The 17,899-nt window shown below is 45.2% G+C and overlaps 2 protein-coding genes across 3 annotated transcripts; one reads left to right on the top strand and one right to left on the bottom strand.

The window, feature by feature from the left end:
- The first annotated feature begins 3,108 nt into the window (after positions 1-3,108).
- LOC128300724 (uncharacterized) lies at positions 3,109-15,572 on the top strand. Its single transcript, XM_053036893.1, has 5 exons — positions 3,109-3,679; positions 7,754-8,304; positions 12,503-13,845; positions 13,888-13,891; positions 14,321-15,572. The coding sequence occupies exons 2-5, from the start codon at positions 7,754-7,756 to the stop codon at positions 15,447-15,449; spliced, it is 3,027 nt and encodes a 1,008-aa protein (XP_052892853.1). The 5' UTR covers positions 3,109-3,679; the 3' UTR covers positions 15,450-15,572.
- LOC128305301 (uncharacterized) lies at positions 8,689-16,806 on the bottom strand. Of its 2 annotated transcripts, XM_053042683.1 has the most exons (3): positions 16,718-16,806; positions 16,153-16,655; positions 8,689-8,756 (listed from the first exon to the last, which is right to left on the bottom strand). In XM_053042683.1, exons 1-2 carry the CDS (start codon positions 16,763-16,765, stop codon positions 16,161-16,163), a joined length of 543 nt encoding a protein of 180 aa, XP_052898643.1. In that variant the 5' UTR covers positions 16,766-16,806; the 3' UTR covers positions 8,689-8,756; positions 16,153-16,160. The 2 variants fall into 2 exon arrangements, with proteins under 2 accessions (XP_052898643.1, XP_052898642.1); XM_053042682.1 differs by lacking the exon at positions 8,689-8,756 and having other exon boundaries at positions 15,980-16,655.
- Between the last annotated feature and the right edge of the window lie 1,093 nt (positions 16,807-17,899).

The raw sequence follows: 17,899 nt of genomic DNA, 5'->3' as shown, positions 1-17,899 counted from the left end.
AAAACCGCAAATAATATTACCGTTTATGTTTTCAAAACCAACGCCACAGGCGTATCAAAAAGTAAGACTTTATTTAAATAGTTTAAAGAAACCGTATTATAATAAGAAACATATTTTCCATTGGAATCCAAGATTGAAGTAACCGTAACTGTTTGCGTTGCTACTGCACTATAAGGAACCTGGTGTAGGTTAACATCAAACTGTTGAGTTTAGAATTGATGTAAAAACTACGCAATAGAAAACAACGATTGTTTTCGTAAAGTTATGGTTTTTACTTGTTTCATGGTTTACTTGTTTCACAACAAAAAGGAAATAAATTAATAGAACGCATAATGTATTTATGCAGGCATTCACTTGACTGCCAATAAGGTCATAATAATGTTAGCCTTTAAAGATGAAATATAATGATTATGTTTTATAAACAAATACGTGAAAAAAGCAAACCGGATGCAAAATACAAAAAGAAATTATACTTTCGAAATTAATCATTTTTTAAAATGGGAAAGGAAATGGGAATGAAAAAAATAACATAAGAAAGAAGAACAACGCCTAAAGATGCGCCAACATGAAACATGGGTAACAACACTGGCTATGGAATTGACTGTTGGTCATACATTAAAAGGGCACCGATGATAAACGGAATGGGATGTTTATGCTCACACGAAAGTCCAATTTGCTTTATAGCTGCCACGTACCATTTATCGGAAAGAAAAGCATCGTCAAGATTCCCAACCATTTTAAGACTTTATGTATGGGCACTGTAATGCTAATGAGTAATATCGATTCAAAATCAGCATGGTGCCATTTTCTGCTGGGTGGATTCAAAGAGAAAGGGTTTTTTTTCCGTTGCGGAATCATTGGTAGCACATCAGCACGGAATACGCATCACCTTTAGGCCGACTGTATAATAAGCGGCTTTGTTTTTGTTTAAAGCATACTTTAAAGGGTTTGCTTAACGGGACTTATATCAGATGTCACAAAACGAGGAGTTTATGCGTTGTTTGCGTTTTTATATTGTGTTATAAACACCATTTTTGCTATGCTGTACCATTAGCAATGAACGTTTTATGTTTATATATGTTTTTTAGTTTAATATACTACCATAAAAAGTGTTTCAGGCACCTCATATACTATCTCAAGAACTCCGGCCTCGACAGATGAGATTGATGGTAACAAGTACGCATTGTATTAAATTGTAAAGCCCTCTAGAGAAACGTGAGAAGCTTACTAAGCATTTGCTGATATGACAAGCCAAATGCTAATTTTCGGTAAGAAAAATCAATCAACCTGTTTTATTATTCATATTACAAATTCCGATGCCTGTTCAATGTTGCGTTAGGCGTCAGGATGGCATCCATCATGTACTGATCATTGTTTCGTTGATCAAAAGCGGCTCACCTTCAGTGAAATAAGTATTTAACATTTTGGAAAAAACCCGGCCAGAAACTCTGGTTTTGGTATCCAATGTTGATGCGATACTGGAATTTCCCAAATTCTCAAACTAACTAAAACATCAACAAGTTAAGTGTAACAAAAGCGCTTCTTTCTTGCATAATCATAAGGTGCTATTTGAACTATGGTTTGGATCTTTCACAATTGTTTTTTTTATATCGTACCTGCATCAACTAATGCTCGAAAGACTGTTGTTGTTGTCAGAGAACGATCAAGAGAATGATCAATAATACTATAGAGAAAACACAGAATTATTATAGATCACAATGGTTTACGCATAAATTATTATATGTGAATTCATTCGTAATATAAATAAACAAGTTAAAATCTTCATCTTTTTTTAAAGACGAACTCCTTCGTCTAACCATCCCTTTGGTAATGGCACCGTATATTACGTGGATATTGTACAATTGCCGGAAGGATTTGGAAATACATGCATACCGCTTAAGGTACAAAAAGGTTCGTTGAACAAAATGAATTTTACATCGAATGTTACGAATAGTGGAACATGGATGCAATGCGTCCGTCCAAGGAATTGAAAATATGTTTTAGAAACCCCATTCTTCTTCTAAACTGGATCCACAATCCTAGACTGCGTGTGGCGTAGAGATGGAGCTAGTATTGGATTCTAAAATATTAAGAACTCTTCTTTAGTTGTATTTACATATAGAGTTTCTTAGCGTATAATAAAAAGAGTCTTAAACGTTGATCTCACGGTCATCTCATAAACTATTCAGCAGGAGGTTCTCTGTCGATTTTAAATAGAGACAAAACCACACGAGGCTGGGGTGTTATATCATAATGAATGCCAACATCGGAAGTGTGTGCAGTAATCCGTGGTCCATTAGTGAGGTTGGTGCTAAAAAGAAACATAAAAACCGTAACAATCTAACCGAGAGTCATGTGTAGGTCAACCTGTAGAGCATACTGGTGCGATGCATCATCACCCACGTTTGGCAATAATGCCATCAGAACTCACGGTCGTTACTACAATTAGGCACTGCAAACAAATGACAAATTTGTTTAAACAATTGCTCCTTAAATTTTAGTCAACTTGCACACTGAGGGGGACTGAGCAGGGCGCAGGAATGGTTGCTGCGCTTCACGCCATTTCCGTTCTGTTCAACAGCTCTAATGGTTGGGAATTTCCCGAAAGTGTACAATGGTCGAATGCCTTCCCTAAACCATGGCTAATGTTTGGTCAATATATTGCTATCTAAAAAGCCACCCCCGTTACGGTACGATTCTCATTCAACCCGGTGACAATGGAACTGTTTTTACCGTCCATGTCGGAGGCTTCATTTTGCTCCTCACATACCCTCTTTTAAGCATCATCCCCCCGCTGGCGCATCATCTGTGCCAACCCGGGGGTGGCCAGTGGGGAGCAAAAGCGACACAGAATGTCGGCGAAATGTCCGCACTGTTCGTGCGTTTTGCTCCTCTCGCGATACTCGCAATGTTTTGCGGCCGAGCAACCACACTGCAGCAACGCGAAATGACACATTGGTTCGCGTAATGATCATCTCTGGGTCGCGTTCGCTCTGAGTAATACGCATGTTGTTGATCGCTCCGATCCGGGCACGTTCGACGTCATGGCGTACGGTTTATAGTTTCGCACCGGTCGGACAAGTTTCCAGTGCTCGGCAAACCAGATCTCGGATAGGTTGCTCGATCCGTGTGTGTACGGTTACGGATTGTTGGCTTTTTTTCTGTTCTTCCCTTGCTTCGGGAGTACGGCGCAAGATTTCCGTTCGCGGGTCTGTTTGGGTGCGGCACGCACGCAAGTGTGTGCTGTGAGGACGCGATTGTGAGAGTGTGTGAGACGATTAGATGATAGTCGCGGCGCAGAACCAGCGGGATTCTCAGTCATTCTCGACCAGTTCATGTGCTTCGGTTGACCAAAATGTGTTGCCCGTGACCAGTGTTGCTAGTGGGTTGCCAAGTCCAACACCCTGAATAATCAGAATAAAGTGCGAACGTTCCCACTCCACGTCATAGAGATAGGATAACATAGTGAGAAAAAAAGACTCCGGAATCCTGCAGCGCCAAGGTGTTCGAAAACGATCGCGTGTGATTAAAAGTGTGCGAGAGTGTGGGCTGTCGGAAGCTAAGTGGAAAGTTTTCTCCAACCGAAATAGTTTACCGACCCGTGTGTGTGTTTTGCTTGATTTATTCTTGCGCCCAAGAAGCAGCTTGTCTAAATTTTCATTATAAACACGCAGAACCGGTAAGCATAGCTCAGTGAATTTTAGTACTAGCTCTAGCCTCCTGCATTCGTCATTTCGATTTAACGACGCCCTTGACGGCAGTCGTCTTCGTTCGGCTGTACAGCTACAGCACATTCTACCGGATGACAAGACACACACTCACGATTCTTATCACCCGATTCCGCAGAGGTCATCGCCAAGCTTGCACTCTGCCGTTAATTGTATATTCCTGCTCGAACGAAGTGCTGGTGCGAAACGAGACTATTCTACGTTGCTCAGGTTTTGATCATATTTAACTCAGTGATCGTCGCTGCTAATGTTTTGAGCCACTCAGTACACCATTGCCTTCCGGTGTCTTTTATGATCTTTACATGTTGCCCTTGCCGTGCAACTGTTCTTCTTCTTGTTCTTCGCTGTTGGTCGCGTTTCGGGTTCAAGGACATTGTTCAGGTCTCGCACAACGCCTCGTCACCGTCCTCTGTGAGCGTTTAAATTGAAGCAAAATTTCACTCATTTGTGTAATATTTGTGAGGCAATGGAACGAACCAAGCAAACATATACAGTTAGGTTTATTATCATCCGGGACGCAGATCACGAACTTCAGTCCTTGGCGCTTGGCGCGGTACGGTATTGAGCAAAAGGGGTGTCGAGAGTCTGACGGATCGGATCGGACGAAGGAAACCGGTTTGCGGTTTGGACGTGAACCTTGTGGGCATACACAGCCTCAAATTACGTTCGCTTCATATGGTTTCACGGCGTTTTTTTTTTTTGTTATTGCAATAACGCACAAAACACCTTCAAAAAGAAAGCGTTTTCACTGCCGACGACAGTGCAAAGAAAGGTGCGAAATGTTGTTTTTTTTTAAATTAAATTTGCAAAAAAAAGGACGATCGCCATGCAAATCCAAGCACCTGTTGTCACTTTAGCGAATGGAAACAAACAACAAGCTTTCATGTGATACATTCAAAAACTAAAAGTTAACCTCATTAAAACCCCGAAATAAAAGTCTCGCCGGAGACAAACGATTTCCGGTGGGGACTCTTTAAACCATGTCAACAATCACGGAAATAACAAGGAGACACATATGACTCTTCTCGATTTACATATGTATGTCTTTCAAACGCTAATACTCTTAGAAAAGTTCATCAAGTTCAGAAAAAAACCAAAGTGTGGTCCCATATACAGCACACTGATAAGATTATTTGTTACGAAAACAAAGATTCCATACCCCATTCGAAAATAACAGAATCAAATTAAGTTCCCATTTTTTTCATTCATATTACTTCCTTATATACATTAGTGAAGATTTACTGATCATTCGGCTAATTATATCTTCAAACGTGATGCTGCAGATCATGATGATCACGATCACGTATGTGGAAGTGTTTACTAAATGTTTGTGTACTACTTCACCGGATAATCTATTCTTGCTATGTGTAGGTGTGGTACAAAATGGGGAGAATTTATTATCTCCACTTATGGCGTTTTGAAATTCCCCAAGATGATGTGATTAAGGCTGATATCAATGACTTGCATTATCCCTAGAAGGGTAGGCTTATGCGCAAAAAGACACTCCAAGTCTCCCTTGAGTGATCCCGGATCGGATTGCTTAGTTGTGTTACCGACACTACTGACTGTTATAATATCTGCCTCGTCCTGGCGAGTAGCTGTTGTGTCTATCGTTTTATGGCACAAACATAAGCGTTGTATTTCCTAACCTGAAAAAAGCACTATGTTTGATGGAATCAACCGGATGTCTCTCTCTCTCCCTTCTTGCCTAACGACCTACTAGGTCATATGTTTGTCATTTCTTGCTTACCAGGCTTATTTTACTACGTAGCCGGATGATTAGTCCTGGCTACGGAGGATTGATCCGGATGGGATTGACTTTGGTCCGGTCCGTTCGTGTGAAGACCGGCGCCGGGTTGCCAACCGGATGTCATTCAATTCGGTAAATAGTATCTGGAATAATATCTCCGAATAGGTTCAGGTTAGCTTTTGATTAATGTCCCATATCTGTGGCGGCCCGGTGTACTGGTGGCGATGCCGGTCTTCACACCACAGAACCGACGCCAAAACCGGAGCCAATCACCCGTATCAAGGACTCACTATCCGGCACTACGAGGTAAAATATGTTTAGTAAGCCTGAAATATGGCAGGCTATGACCTTAGTAGGTCATTACGCCATATGGGAGAAAAAGAATGCATTGAAAGGGATCTCCTTCTGAATATGACACAGTTGGGAGCATGCTTGTACGTTTACCAACAATGGTAAGATGGAACAATAGAGCTCTAAATTTAGCTACATGATAATGCAGTTTTCGCTATACCCGAATTCAGGTTGAGATAATCATTTACAAGACAGTTCACACACGAACAGACTTTTTTTTCCATTATGCCATCCCAAGAATAGTTGACGTCATAAGAAAACTTATTTAGTGATCTCTTATACATTTCCTTCACTTGACAGACACATATGATGATGTTGCAAAACAAACCATAGGAATTTTTGAACTTGCTTGATCGCGAACATCTTGATGTTGTTGATGGAACATCTATACAGCATCCATACAGAGAGAAGTGACCTTAGCCAACTGTGTTTGGAACAGTAGCAATGTCATTGGCATTTAGAAAGTACCATATTGCTCTGGACACAGATCGAAAACGGCTCGCGCCCGTATGTGTTAACGAATGTTGTATAGATTTAGTCGTTGATATTTAGAAGAATATTGAACACATTTTGAGTCTTTGATTTACGTGCTGCAGACGCTAAAGATCCATTGGGTATTCCGCTTTGTGCGAGAGAATCGGATGAACGACGAAAAAGGAAACAGTGGGGACGAAGAGAATAAACCAATATACGTATATAATGCGTTCGTGCGAGACCTTATGCCCGAAACCAATCTAAGCATTAACAGCAACGGCCAACCGGTTACGATCGTTTCACACGACCGGCGGGTGGAACATCTTTTCCGCGTTTTTCAAAACATTTTGCCAGTCAGTCTGTTAGTCAGTTTCATCCAGTGCGAGCGTTAAGACGCTCGGATCCGACGTCCTAGCCAGGTGATAATTTTTGCAGGACTATTTTGCTGCTGCAAGCTGCCACCAGATGTAGTGTTCTACCACCGTACACCGCTGCGTGCGTGCGAAGATTACTGCGACCTTGCCGGAACCGTGTCCACACGACTCGGCCTCGAAAGAATCTTACGGCGGGTTGTGTACATTAGAGCGAGTTCAGCTTCTTTGGATGGCGATAGAGGTGTTGGCCTTTGCCTCAAAGTTGCTCCGAACTTGCCCCACCATAAATGGGCAGTCGGAAGGCGGAAACCGTCTTGCAGTTTTGCAATGGTTTGAATAACTTTTGCACACGCATGGCTCCAGAAAACGGATGCATCAGATTAAGCGCTTCATTACTGCATCGGAGCGGAGCTTTATAAAAGAGTTTCATTTCAACAACTCGCAGCTGCTTCTTTTAAGTGCTAATAGAAACTCGCACTCGATTTCAACCTGTTAGCAGTGTGCCGACAGACATCATCGTGTGGGGATCGGCGTCGTCGTTGTCGTCGTGCCTCATTGTGGTGTACGGTGCACGGTTGTATTTCTGGGTTTTTCTGATGACGTCTGATGAATTCCAGTTCTGAGCGTCGGACACCGTGATAACAGCTATGGTATACGGCAGACACTCGCTTGCTTTGCCTTTCGTCGTACCCGCGGTACGGCCGTTGTGTGATTTCCTATGCTACGGTATTGAACATTGCAAACCGGTCCCGCTCGAGCTGCGATGCGATAATTGAGTTATCCGTGTGCTTGGGGTTACGGTAGGTTCAAGAAAATTACTGATCTTCAAATCTTCCAACTCATAAAGCGCTTAAAGCGGACTAACATCGAACAAAGAGCTGGAGACAGATGATCAACAGGGGAAAAAATTGTTGAAGAGAAGATCGAGAAGTAATCAAGGTCGTCTGTTTTCTTTGACAGGTGGTAAAATGATCATGCTATAGAACATTTTCTTTCGCGTAGTAAATACTGGCGTACTTTGAGTTTGTAATGTGCTAACAATCTCACCTTCTCCCTTTCATCTTTTCTCGATCTAGATGTTACACTCCGGGAGCAAAATGCGTTCCGGTTCCAATGTGTTCTGGATGCTGGTGGCAGTAGGGCTACTGCTGCTAGCCAGCGCACTGGAATCCGATGCGGCCAACAATCCAAAAAGTGGTTTGCAAAAACCGGCATCTGTTGCCAATCAGCAAGGGAATCGTCTGCATGTACCGACCGCCAACTCGAAGGTGGTGTCGGATAGCGTGACCAATCTAGCCGCAAGGATCGCTAACGCGCTGTCGAACCAGAAAAGCAAAACGGAAATCTTCTCACCCGTCAGCATAGCGGGAGCGTTGTCGCTGCTGCTGCTTGGCTCGGGCGGTACAACGCAGCAAGAACTGCTTAAAGTTATGGGCTTAGACAGGGGGCAGCTCTCGTTCCAGGAGATACACGTCGGCTTCGGGCGCCTGTTTCAAGACCTGGTGTCGAACGATCCCAGCCTGGAGCCGCTAGTGACCTGGCGCTTGAACGATAAGTGCAATCGATACGATGAAGAGGAGGAAGACGAAGAGTTCCTACCAGCGCAATCACCGAGCAATCCCAACGAGTAAGTTAAATTGTTATTGTTCTTTCGTTTAAGGTATGTTCACAACGAACCTTTACGCTTGGTCTGACTACTGTTCTGTTCTGTTCTGTAAAAGATACTGGTATCCTTTTTCGTTGTTTTCGCTTCTTCTCCTTCAAACGTTTGATGCTTGTTTATAAGTTTGTATCACATCTAATTGTACCATTGGTAAGATGCAATGGCAATTTACCGAACCTGCACACTGTCAATTAGTTTAGCGAATCGTGCGAATCAACTCAGTTTCGACAGCGATTCCATAATTTTGTCGTAATCTCGTTGTAATCTGACACTTTCGGTATGATGCGAATGTATATGGAAATAGAAATACGTACATACCAGGGATCTCGCATACTCCAATTGCATAAACCCAGCACAGGGGCTTTATGGTGACGGTCATGGTGAAAGCTCCATCAATGTTGTTAGCAAATAAACACCTGTAAGAAAGGATCAAAGCAGTCAGTTAAATTGCATCCGTGAGTAGATCATGTCATTGCATTAACATTCGCTTGGATGCTAACATCCCACGCAAGTCCGCTCTAACCGGGAGGACAGCTTCGTCAGCGGCTTAACTGTTGTTATCATTGCACGTAATCGCTTCTTCTCGACCACCCAGCACCATTTTTAGCGGGTTACAAAGCTTACATAGCTCACTCTGGATCACTGGAGCTAGACTTGTCGGCGACCGCCTCATTGCCATATCGTGTGTATCCTCACAAATAGACGAACGCTCACATGCACACACTGCACGATTATCCCAACACATGGACCGTTTTACATTCATCACCTGACTTGCGAACCATCCTCCTCCTCACTCGCATTTCCAACAGATACCCGTCCCATCAGATATCGGTTGCGAACGGTTTGTTTCTGCAAAAAGACCTCAAGCCAATCGAACGGTACGTGCAACTAACGCAACGCATCTACCAAGGGACGGTGAATAATCTGGACTTCGAGCGCGATGCAACTGGTGCGGCAGCGTTTATAAACAATTGGTGCTCGGACGCAACCAAAGGCAAGATCACGGAGATTGTCACGGCAGATCTGCTGCGCAATACGCGTATGATAGTGGCGAACGCTCTGTACTTTAAGGCACAGTGGGAAACAACATTTTCACCGTTCGGCACGCGGCAGAGATCGTTCTATCCTAACGGTCGGTTAGAGCCGGACATCAGGGTGGAATCGATGGCCACTACCGGATGCTTCCCTTACTACAATGCAACCAATGAGTACGATGTACAGATTGTTGGACTGCCGTACGAAATGGGCAAATCGACCATGTACATCATCCTGCCCAATGGTTCAAACCGGCAGAAAGTCCAGGAGAAGCTGGCAGTACTGAACGCTCCCCATCTAAACTGGTTGATCGACCGAATGATCGTAAAGAAGGGTATGGTCGTGTTGCCGAAGCTAAACATCTCGAACCGCATACGTATGGGCAGCATCCTGCAACGGTTGGGCATCCGCGATCTCTTCGATCCGCAGCGATCTAACTTGACGGAAATGTTCAACGACAAAAGGGCGACTGACTCCACCGTTACTAGCAACCCAGGTGAGCCAATAAGGCCACTAAACACTCAAAACCGTTTAGATGCTACGGAACCGTCCACACAAACCCCAACCATTGCTCCTGTACAGCAGAACGCAGTACCGCGGCCACAAACTCCATCACAGGCGCAGCCACGACCTCCGGCAAACGCTGTACAAGACATAGTATCGTTTAACACAGCGGCCCATGACTGTAATTTGATCGAGAACTGTAGATATACAGCGCGCAGCAACGAATGTACATGCAATCGCATACCAACCGAGGACCTTACCCCCGACTGTGGAGCGCATGTAGCGAAGCATTATTATGATGATAAGAAGAAAAGGAATTGTCTGATTGGGTTTACCGCATCGTCGCTAACTACGCACATCTGTGTGAAGCCCAACTACCTGCTTAACCCGGAGTTAAGAACCCCGGCAGCATGCGAACAGCGATATGAGTGTAAAATGTTCAAAAATTTGTGCTACTGCTGTACCTCCAATGTGGCATTGCAACAACCACAAACACAGCAACCACAGCAACAGGCCGGGTCAAACAGCCAACAGATGTTGGCCAATCGGTTCGGTGCAGACGAGGCGGCGAACCCAAATCCACCGGTTTACGTTCCACCCAAGATCACTTGTTACCGCTATGCTCAGCTGTTCAACAGTGTTATTTGCCAGCAGTATGGATTCCAATGGGATGCTGTACAAAATATTTGCTTTACGTGCACAACATCATCGCGGATCCAGAAACGTCAGGCTCCATTCCTCGGCCAACCGGTACAGCCACAGGTACAGCAAGCACCCTATCAGCAGCTGCTAGAGCAACCGGAACTGCCACAGCAACAACAACAGTTCCAAACTAGACTATCACAACAACCAGCGCAACAACAGCAACAAGTAAGACCCCAACCGCAACAACAGCAGCCAGCACAACAACAGCAACAAGTAAGACCCCAACCGCAACAACAGCAGCCAGCACAACAACAGCAACAAGTAAGACCCCAACCGCAACAACAACAGCCAATACAACGGCAACAGCAAGGAACATTTCAACAGCAAACAGTACAACAACAACAGCAGCAGCAGCAGCAACAAACTCAGATACAACGGCAACGGCCAGCGCAAACGAATCAGGTGCTGCAACAACGGCCACCACAACAGCAATCCCAGCAAAGGCCACGACAACCCCTGCCGCATGTAAATGAGATCATCACCCACGTGACGCTGGATGTGAACGAACAGGGCACGGAAGGTGGTGCGGTTACTGTAGCACTTATCGATCGCATCGCGCCAGGCTATTCCTTCGTCGTTGACGGCCCATTCTTGATCTTCATTCGCCACGACCAAACGCAACTTCCATTGTTTTACGGTGCCGTGTATGATCCACGGCCCTGAACGACCGTTTCCACTTTGCGACAGTATTTCTACATAGGGGGGTTGTGTGCCTGCGGGTAGTATTCTAAGCCAGGAGCGCAGGAGGACGATCAAGCGTTTTGGAGTATGTAATTTAAAAAAAAAATCGATCCTCCATTGCATTAACCACAAATAAACAGAAATAAGACATGCCAAGTACGTTTGTTTCGCTTGTGAAAATCGGTAGCAGATTGCGTTGTGACTGTTGTGACGTACATGGGAGCGATGGTCGCCCATTTAAATGTCAGCACCTATTACTCACAGCATATACCCAGCGCTGGACGAACCTATAAAGATAAGAATGGCATAAGCATAAAGAATCGGTTTCAGCACGTTCCGGTCGGTTTTGGAGCCGGTGTATCGCGTTTTTCGCGTTCACGTTACTCACCGAACCGGTCAGACGTTGGATTTTCCTGAATAATAAATTATGCCATCCGCATTGTCCGATCGCAAAATGTCGCGCATAACCTTCCTCCTCCTCGCTGTCAAGCAAATCTCGATCGGCTCAATGCCATGATGTGATGTGAGAGTGGAGTGTCGTTCCTGTTCCGTCATGGAAACAGAAGTCTGAAAGCGATCTTCACGTTCGCTGATCTGTGTGAGGAATCAGCAGGATGAGCGCATAGCTCGTTGACTGCATCCTATACGTGGACCAATGATGTCCGCATTACCTCTGATATGTTCTATCAAGAACAGGAAAACTCCTGTGTCCGTTGAAACTTGTTTCTTAAGGCGCTTGGTAATGGCGCTTATCAGTTCGATTTGTCTACGTTACGCCGTTACTGTTCGTTTAACATGTTCGAGTGACACGTAAAAGTGAGTTAATGAATACATTTCATTTGGCCCTGGGTGTCGTGTGGGTGAGTATGACGCAGTCCTCTCAGTATGTTTGCTCGAATATATCACTATAACTTCTGTTAGTATGCGCACGGAATTACTAAACCTTGTGTGTGGCTGTGTGTTGCAAGCAGCATCCACGAACCAAGTGTTAAGGCTACCCCCACTTTTCTACCACCTTTGGGTACAATGGGCTCCGGTGATGGGAATTCTTTGCTACTAAACTTATTTGGCACTAACTTTCCAACGGTTGCGCAATCAAGTTGAGCCTTCACACGACGCCCATTTTGCAAGCAGCACCCGGAACTCCTAATGATAGTTACCCTGTCTGTGCTGGAAAGCTCTATTCAAAGCAACCTTTTTTTCTTCTTCTTGTTGTTTTCCACCTGTTTGCTTTTAGCTACCCAACCGACTACGATCCAACAGCGCACTTAATAACGGTCGCCAACGGTATATTTGTCGAGCGCAACTTCCAGCTCAGCGACACGTACCGCAACCAATCGATGATGTACTACAGCTCCGAGGTGCGGTCCCTTGACTTTGAGCAGAACGCGTCCGGTGCGACGCAGTTCATTAACGGATGGGTAAGCGAGAAGACGCACGGCAAGATACCGAACATACTGGCATCGACACTGCCCCCCAGCACGGTCATGGTGCTGGCGAGCGCCCTGTACTTCAAGGCACTGTGGGCGGAAACGTTTATCGACGGGGCGACGAAGCTGCGGGAATTTTTCCCGGACGGCAAGGACAAACCGTCGGTGATGGTGGAGATGATGGCACACGGTGGTTGCTTTCCGTTCTACGAATCAGCCGAGCTGGATGCGCGCATCATTGGGTTGCCGTACAAGAACAACCTGACCACGATGTACGTGATCATGCCGAACGATTCGAACCGGGCGAAACTGCAGCGACTCATCCCGAAGCTGAACGGTGATAAGGTGCAACAGTTGATCGACAGTATGTCGATCAAAACCTCGATCATCCTGTTTCCTAAGATGCACATCAGCAACACGGTGGATCTGAAGCGCGTGCTCCAGCTGCTGGGCGTATCGTCGATGTTCCGAGCGGAGCGAAGCAATCTATCCGCCATGTTGAACGACCCACCAGCGCAGACGGATTCGTACCCGAGCCGGGTGCAAGAAGCGGTGGACGCATTAGCTCCAGCGAGGCGACCTGCGCTAAACACGCCAGCATACGAACGGAGACCGACTACGGAGCCGTGGTACGATAGGAAAGAAGTCTTAATATTCAACCGTATCAGTAACGATACGAAGGATGAACCGGCCGTAAATTCTGAAACGGAACAACCACCAACGACAGAACCTGTCCCACAGACGCTCGTACCATTAACTGCCAGTCCGTCCAGAACGAATCGGCAGCGTAAAACAAAGCGTGACGTTAGCTACAAGGTGCCGAGCAGCAAGCACGCACAAGCAGGTCCGCTGAACAGCAAGGACTTCATACTGAACAAGCGCATCGTCAAGGAAAATGGCCCAGTGGGGAAGAAGGGTTTGCGAAGGCGTAGCAAACGTGCGGCCGAGCAGCTGTACGTGAGCAACGCGGTGCATCAGGTCGATCTGGAGGTGAACGAAACGGGTACGGAAGGTGGGGCGGCCACTATTGTGACACTGAACCGTTCCGGCACCAGCGTCGTGTTCCGTGCGGAGGCACCATTTTTGCTGCTGATTCGCAACGATCGCACTAATTTGCCGCTATTTTACGGACCCATTTACCATCCGACTAGCTAAATATGGGACTGCTATGCATGTATGCGTAACTATATAGCCAGGCACGTTCAATACGGGAAGAAGCTATGTGCGCCAGGCTAACTGGGCCTGCCCACACCAGTGCAATTTTAGATCCAAGCGTCGAAAAACAATGCGCTACGATCATGGTAGGTTTAGGACATTTGCCGCAACGGCATCGAATAGAATTTATTTACCGAAGGTGCGGATCGCAACAAAGCTACCTATTATTAACCGATGACGATTGTATGTAAAAGACGATCAATAAAAGAGTCTACTTTTCCGTACCTCTGCTCGAATTGTATTATGTTTTTCACTTAGGGAAAAAGCCAGAACGATCAATTTCTGATGGAAAGAATTGTACGTTCAATTCACACGCCGACATTTCATCCCCTGATCGTTTCACAGCTGTAATTTGCAAGAACAAACATGTGTCTCACCTTTGAATTTGTTGTGTGTTTTTCCCCATACAGGAAGGATCTTATCATACAGATTGGTAACGGGATCTTCGCCCAACTGGGTACCACGTTCGACGATCGCTACAACAAGCTGGCCAGAGATTTGTACCAGAGCGAACTGAAGCACCTTGACTTTGTCGGCGACGAGACCACTTCCGTGCGGTACATTAACAACTGGGTGAATAATCAAACGCGCGGACGTATAGCGGACATCGTATCGCACGTCAGCCCGGACACGATCCTGATGATCGTCAACACGCTGTACTTCCGCGGCCTTTGGGAGGAACCATTTGAACCGCTTGCCACCCGGAACAGGCGCTTCTTCCCGAACGGACCGGATGGGCCGGACTCGATCGACATCCCGATGATGGCCAAGAGTCACTGCATGCCGTACTACTACTGGCAGGAGGAAAACGTACGTGTGGTCGGTGTGCCGTACCGCCAGAACGTCACCATGTACATCTTCCTGCCGATGAACTCAACCCGGGAGCTGGTGCAATCGTTGCAGTCCAAAATTACTGCCGAGCGGGTGAACGACATTGTAACGAAGATGAAGATGAAATCGGTCACGCTGCTGTTCCCCAAGATGCATATCACCAACTCCATCAGCTTGAAGAGTGTGCTCCAGCAGCTCGGCGTTTATACGCTGTTCGATCGTAAAGAGGCGGACCTGTACCGTCTGCTTACCTCACTGAATCGGTACGATGGTAATGATCCGCTGGACATTTTGGACGTGTTGCAGGACACGAAGGAAAACGCTGTGCGCCAGTTGCAGCAACAACAGGAAGGATGCGTTGTGGCGGAGCATAATGGTATTGAGCGGGGCGAATGCTTGAAGAAAAACTGTGCGTATGGGGGCCAAACATGCGTGTGCTGTGCGGAGGGTGAAGACTTCCGGCGACGCCGCCGACGACAGACACCGATGCCGACGAAGAATGAATCGATCTTCGTGAACGAAATGCTGCACAAGGTGGATGTGACGGTGAATGAGCGCGGTACAGAGGGAGGTGCTGCTACCGCTACGCTGGTCGATCGTATCTCGTCCCAGGTTAGTTTCATCGTCAACGGACCTTTTCTAATGCTTATTCGGGAGGAGACCACTAGATTGCCACTGTTCTATGGAGCTGTTTACAATCCGAAATAAACCGTTGCCCGGCGGTACGTGGAAGGATTCATGATTTTACAGATGAAATTATTGACATTACCTCATTACATTGAATGAACTAATAAAAAATGCACTCTACAATGAATGGGAATATGCAGCTGAGCTCGGCGTTAGTTCGATACGGCATATTGCCATTAAATTTCTAGCATTTGTGTAACCAATAAACTCAACTATGGTGTTTGTGTCTCGTTAGTTTACAATCCGATATTAGGTCAACGTAATGAATGAGATATTTTGGAAAAGTTGATATTTGAAAAGGTTTTAGCGTTTGCCATACGTAAATGTCGAAACGGCCGGCTTCACGATAAGTGGGGTAAGCGTCAAAAATAACAACTTGTTTAAGTGAATAAAAAGTATTTCACAACGACCCCGTTATTCCGCGCTTGTAGCTCCCAAAAGTGTGGTTGGCTGTCGGCTGTTTCTCAATATGTAACGTTGAATAATTTAAAGAATTTTCTATGCTAACAGTTAACTGATTGGTTTAATTAATATCAAAATTACCCAAAAAAAGGAGTTACTCATTTTTTTCGGCAAATTTGAGTATGCTTAAATATTAGAAGTGCTTAACTTAGTTCAATGGCAATGCGCGATGAATTGGATTCCATCACCACGATAAATTCCTACCTAGTAAGATTGTTTTAAAACTCTGCGAAGGCTGTACCGTCTTGTTTTTCATACTTACAATTCGCATCATGCTACAGCCGTTTCCAGTTCGCCTATCAGCTGCTCCACTTGATCTTTGCCCATTTCGAAGCTGATCGTTTGTGGCTTCGAATCACCGTCCCGGCAAGCGAGTGCCACGGTGCACAGCTGTTTTCTGCTCGATGCCAAGCTACTGCTACCCATTATCCAGCTAACATTCCAATCGAACGATTCTACCAGCGGCACACCTCCCTCGCGACGATTTACCTCGTCGATCAGCCGTTGCGCTATTTCCGATCGACGGAGATTCACTATTTCCAGCACACGGTCTTGCCGGCTCGGTGAAAGTTGGCTCAAATGTGTACGCAGACGCACCTCGTCAAGCTCACCGAGACAGTACTTACGTACGAGGGTTTCAAACAGTTTCAACGTGTGTTTGAGTTCCTCGCTGGTTGTGGATTGACCGAGCAGCGTTCCCAGCCGTTCACGGGACCGCTGGCTTCGTGGTAGCTCCACGATGTAATCGATTAACAGGAATACCACCTATAATTAGAGAATGGCATAAGACCAGATACCGTAATCCTGATATGTTTTATGTAACGTACCTCTGTGAAATCTTGTTCCGTCTTCGTTTTGATAATGATATCGTGCATTTTTGTGGCGTGCCTATTTCACCGACTGTACAGTGATAGCGTTTGCTGTGCGGTTGCTTTGACGTTTTCCGGCTATCATTGCTTCAGTTTATATTTCCACGTTGAATGGCTCAAGCTGTTCATTCAAATTAACCGTTACACTTGAAGGAAGACCCCGTTCTGCGATATTCGTTTGCAAATAAACGCCCCTGGAAAAGGTACAAGTTTTCTTTCGTTTCAACAATTCAAACACCCAAACAACTATCATGCGTTCGCTCTATTACATTATCTTTATTGGTTTATTTTGATTTCAATTTGAAGATTGATCCATTATATGCGCCACAAAATTAAATCTCTGAACGTGATGGGGAGACCAATTTGTTCTAAAGCTGAACCTATATCCATTGCAGCGGGGATTGTTTGCTTACGTGCCGATTGGAAATGAGCATAGTTTTAAACTATATTTGTTATCATTTTGTTGGATGTCGTACTGTAACATGACTGCAAATTACGCGCATACACAGCTATTAACAATAAGATGAGAATTTCTTCCGTTTTACCTCACACGTTTATGTTCACCGATCTCTTTGTATTTCTTACTTGCTGGATGGCTTTTGTTGTGCAAGTAAACTTAGTTCCTTTGTTTTGCAATGTAACAACAAACACTCCACACTTCTCTGTGATGGTCAATGTTCATTTGGAAGTAAATCTGAAGATTGGTTTTAGGTTTTACTATGCTTTCTCCAGCAAGCGAAGGAAATGTGTAGCTCTAACCCTAGCATCGGACTACAAGTCGCGCATTTTAAAGTGAATAAATGAAGGTAAGCTATGAAATGGTAAAAGACTTTTAAAAAAATATCGTAAAACTTGCCGTGCCTCATTTTGCTCCTCAGTTGTGAAGCCTGACATCGACGTAACGACTCGCTCTAAATTGACTGTACGTACTGTTGTGTGTATATTCGTTAAGATTTGTATTCAAATAGTAAAATGTTCCACGGTTTGATTACTATTTTCGTATGTCGATCTGCACACTACAACGAACACCTAACTGTTGGCAAATAACCGGACAGATACTGTCGACGGATCACGCAATTCTTTCGTGTCTTCCTATGCTACTCCTGCGAATTCGTAAAAGGAATCGTTTGAATGACGACT

This window comes from Anopheles moucheti, chromosome 3 (genome assembly GCF_943734755.1).
Source record: "Anopheles moucheti chromosome 3, idAnoMoucSN_F20_07, whole genome shotgun sequence".
In the NCBI taxonomy this organism is placed as follows: domain Eukaryota; kingdom Metazoa; phylum Arthropoda; class Insecta; order Diptera; family Culicidae; genus Anopheles; species Anopheles moucheti.
The sequence above is the reverse complement of the archived record's forward strand: the minus strand, read 5'-3'. Positions and strand labels throughout refer to the sequence as shown.

Bases quoted from the DNA above. Each gene is read 5' to 3' on its own strand.
- LOC128300724 (XM_053036893.1), top strand. From the start codon at position 7,754: ATGTTACACTCCGGGAGCAAAATGCGTTCCGGTTCCAATGTGTTCTGG. The intron at 8,305-12,502 runs GTAAGTTAAATT...GTTTGCTTTTAG, and splicing joins TCACCGAGCAATCCCAACGA to CTACCCAACCGACTACGATC.
- LOC128305301 (XM_053042683.1), bottom strand. From the start codon at position 16,765: ATGCACGATATCATTATCAAAACGAAGACGGAACAAGATTTCACAGAG. The intron at 16,656-16,717 runs GTACGTTACATA...CTCTAATTATAG, and splicing joins CGGAACAAGATTTCACAGAG to GTGGTATTCCTGTTAATCGA.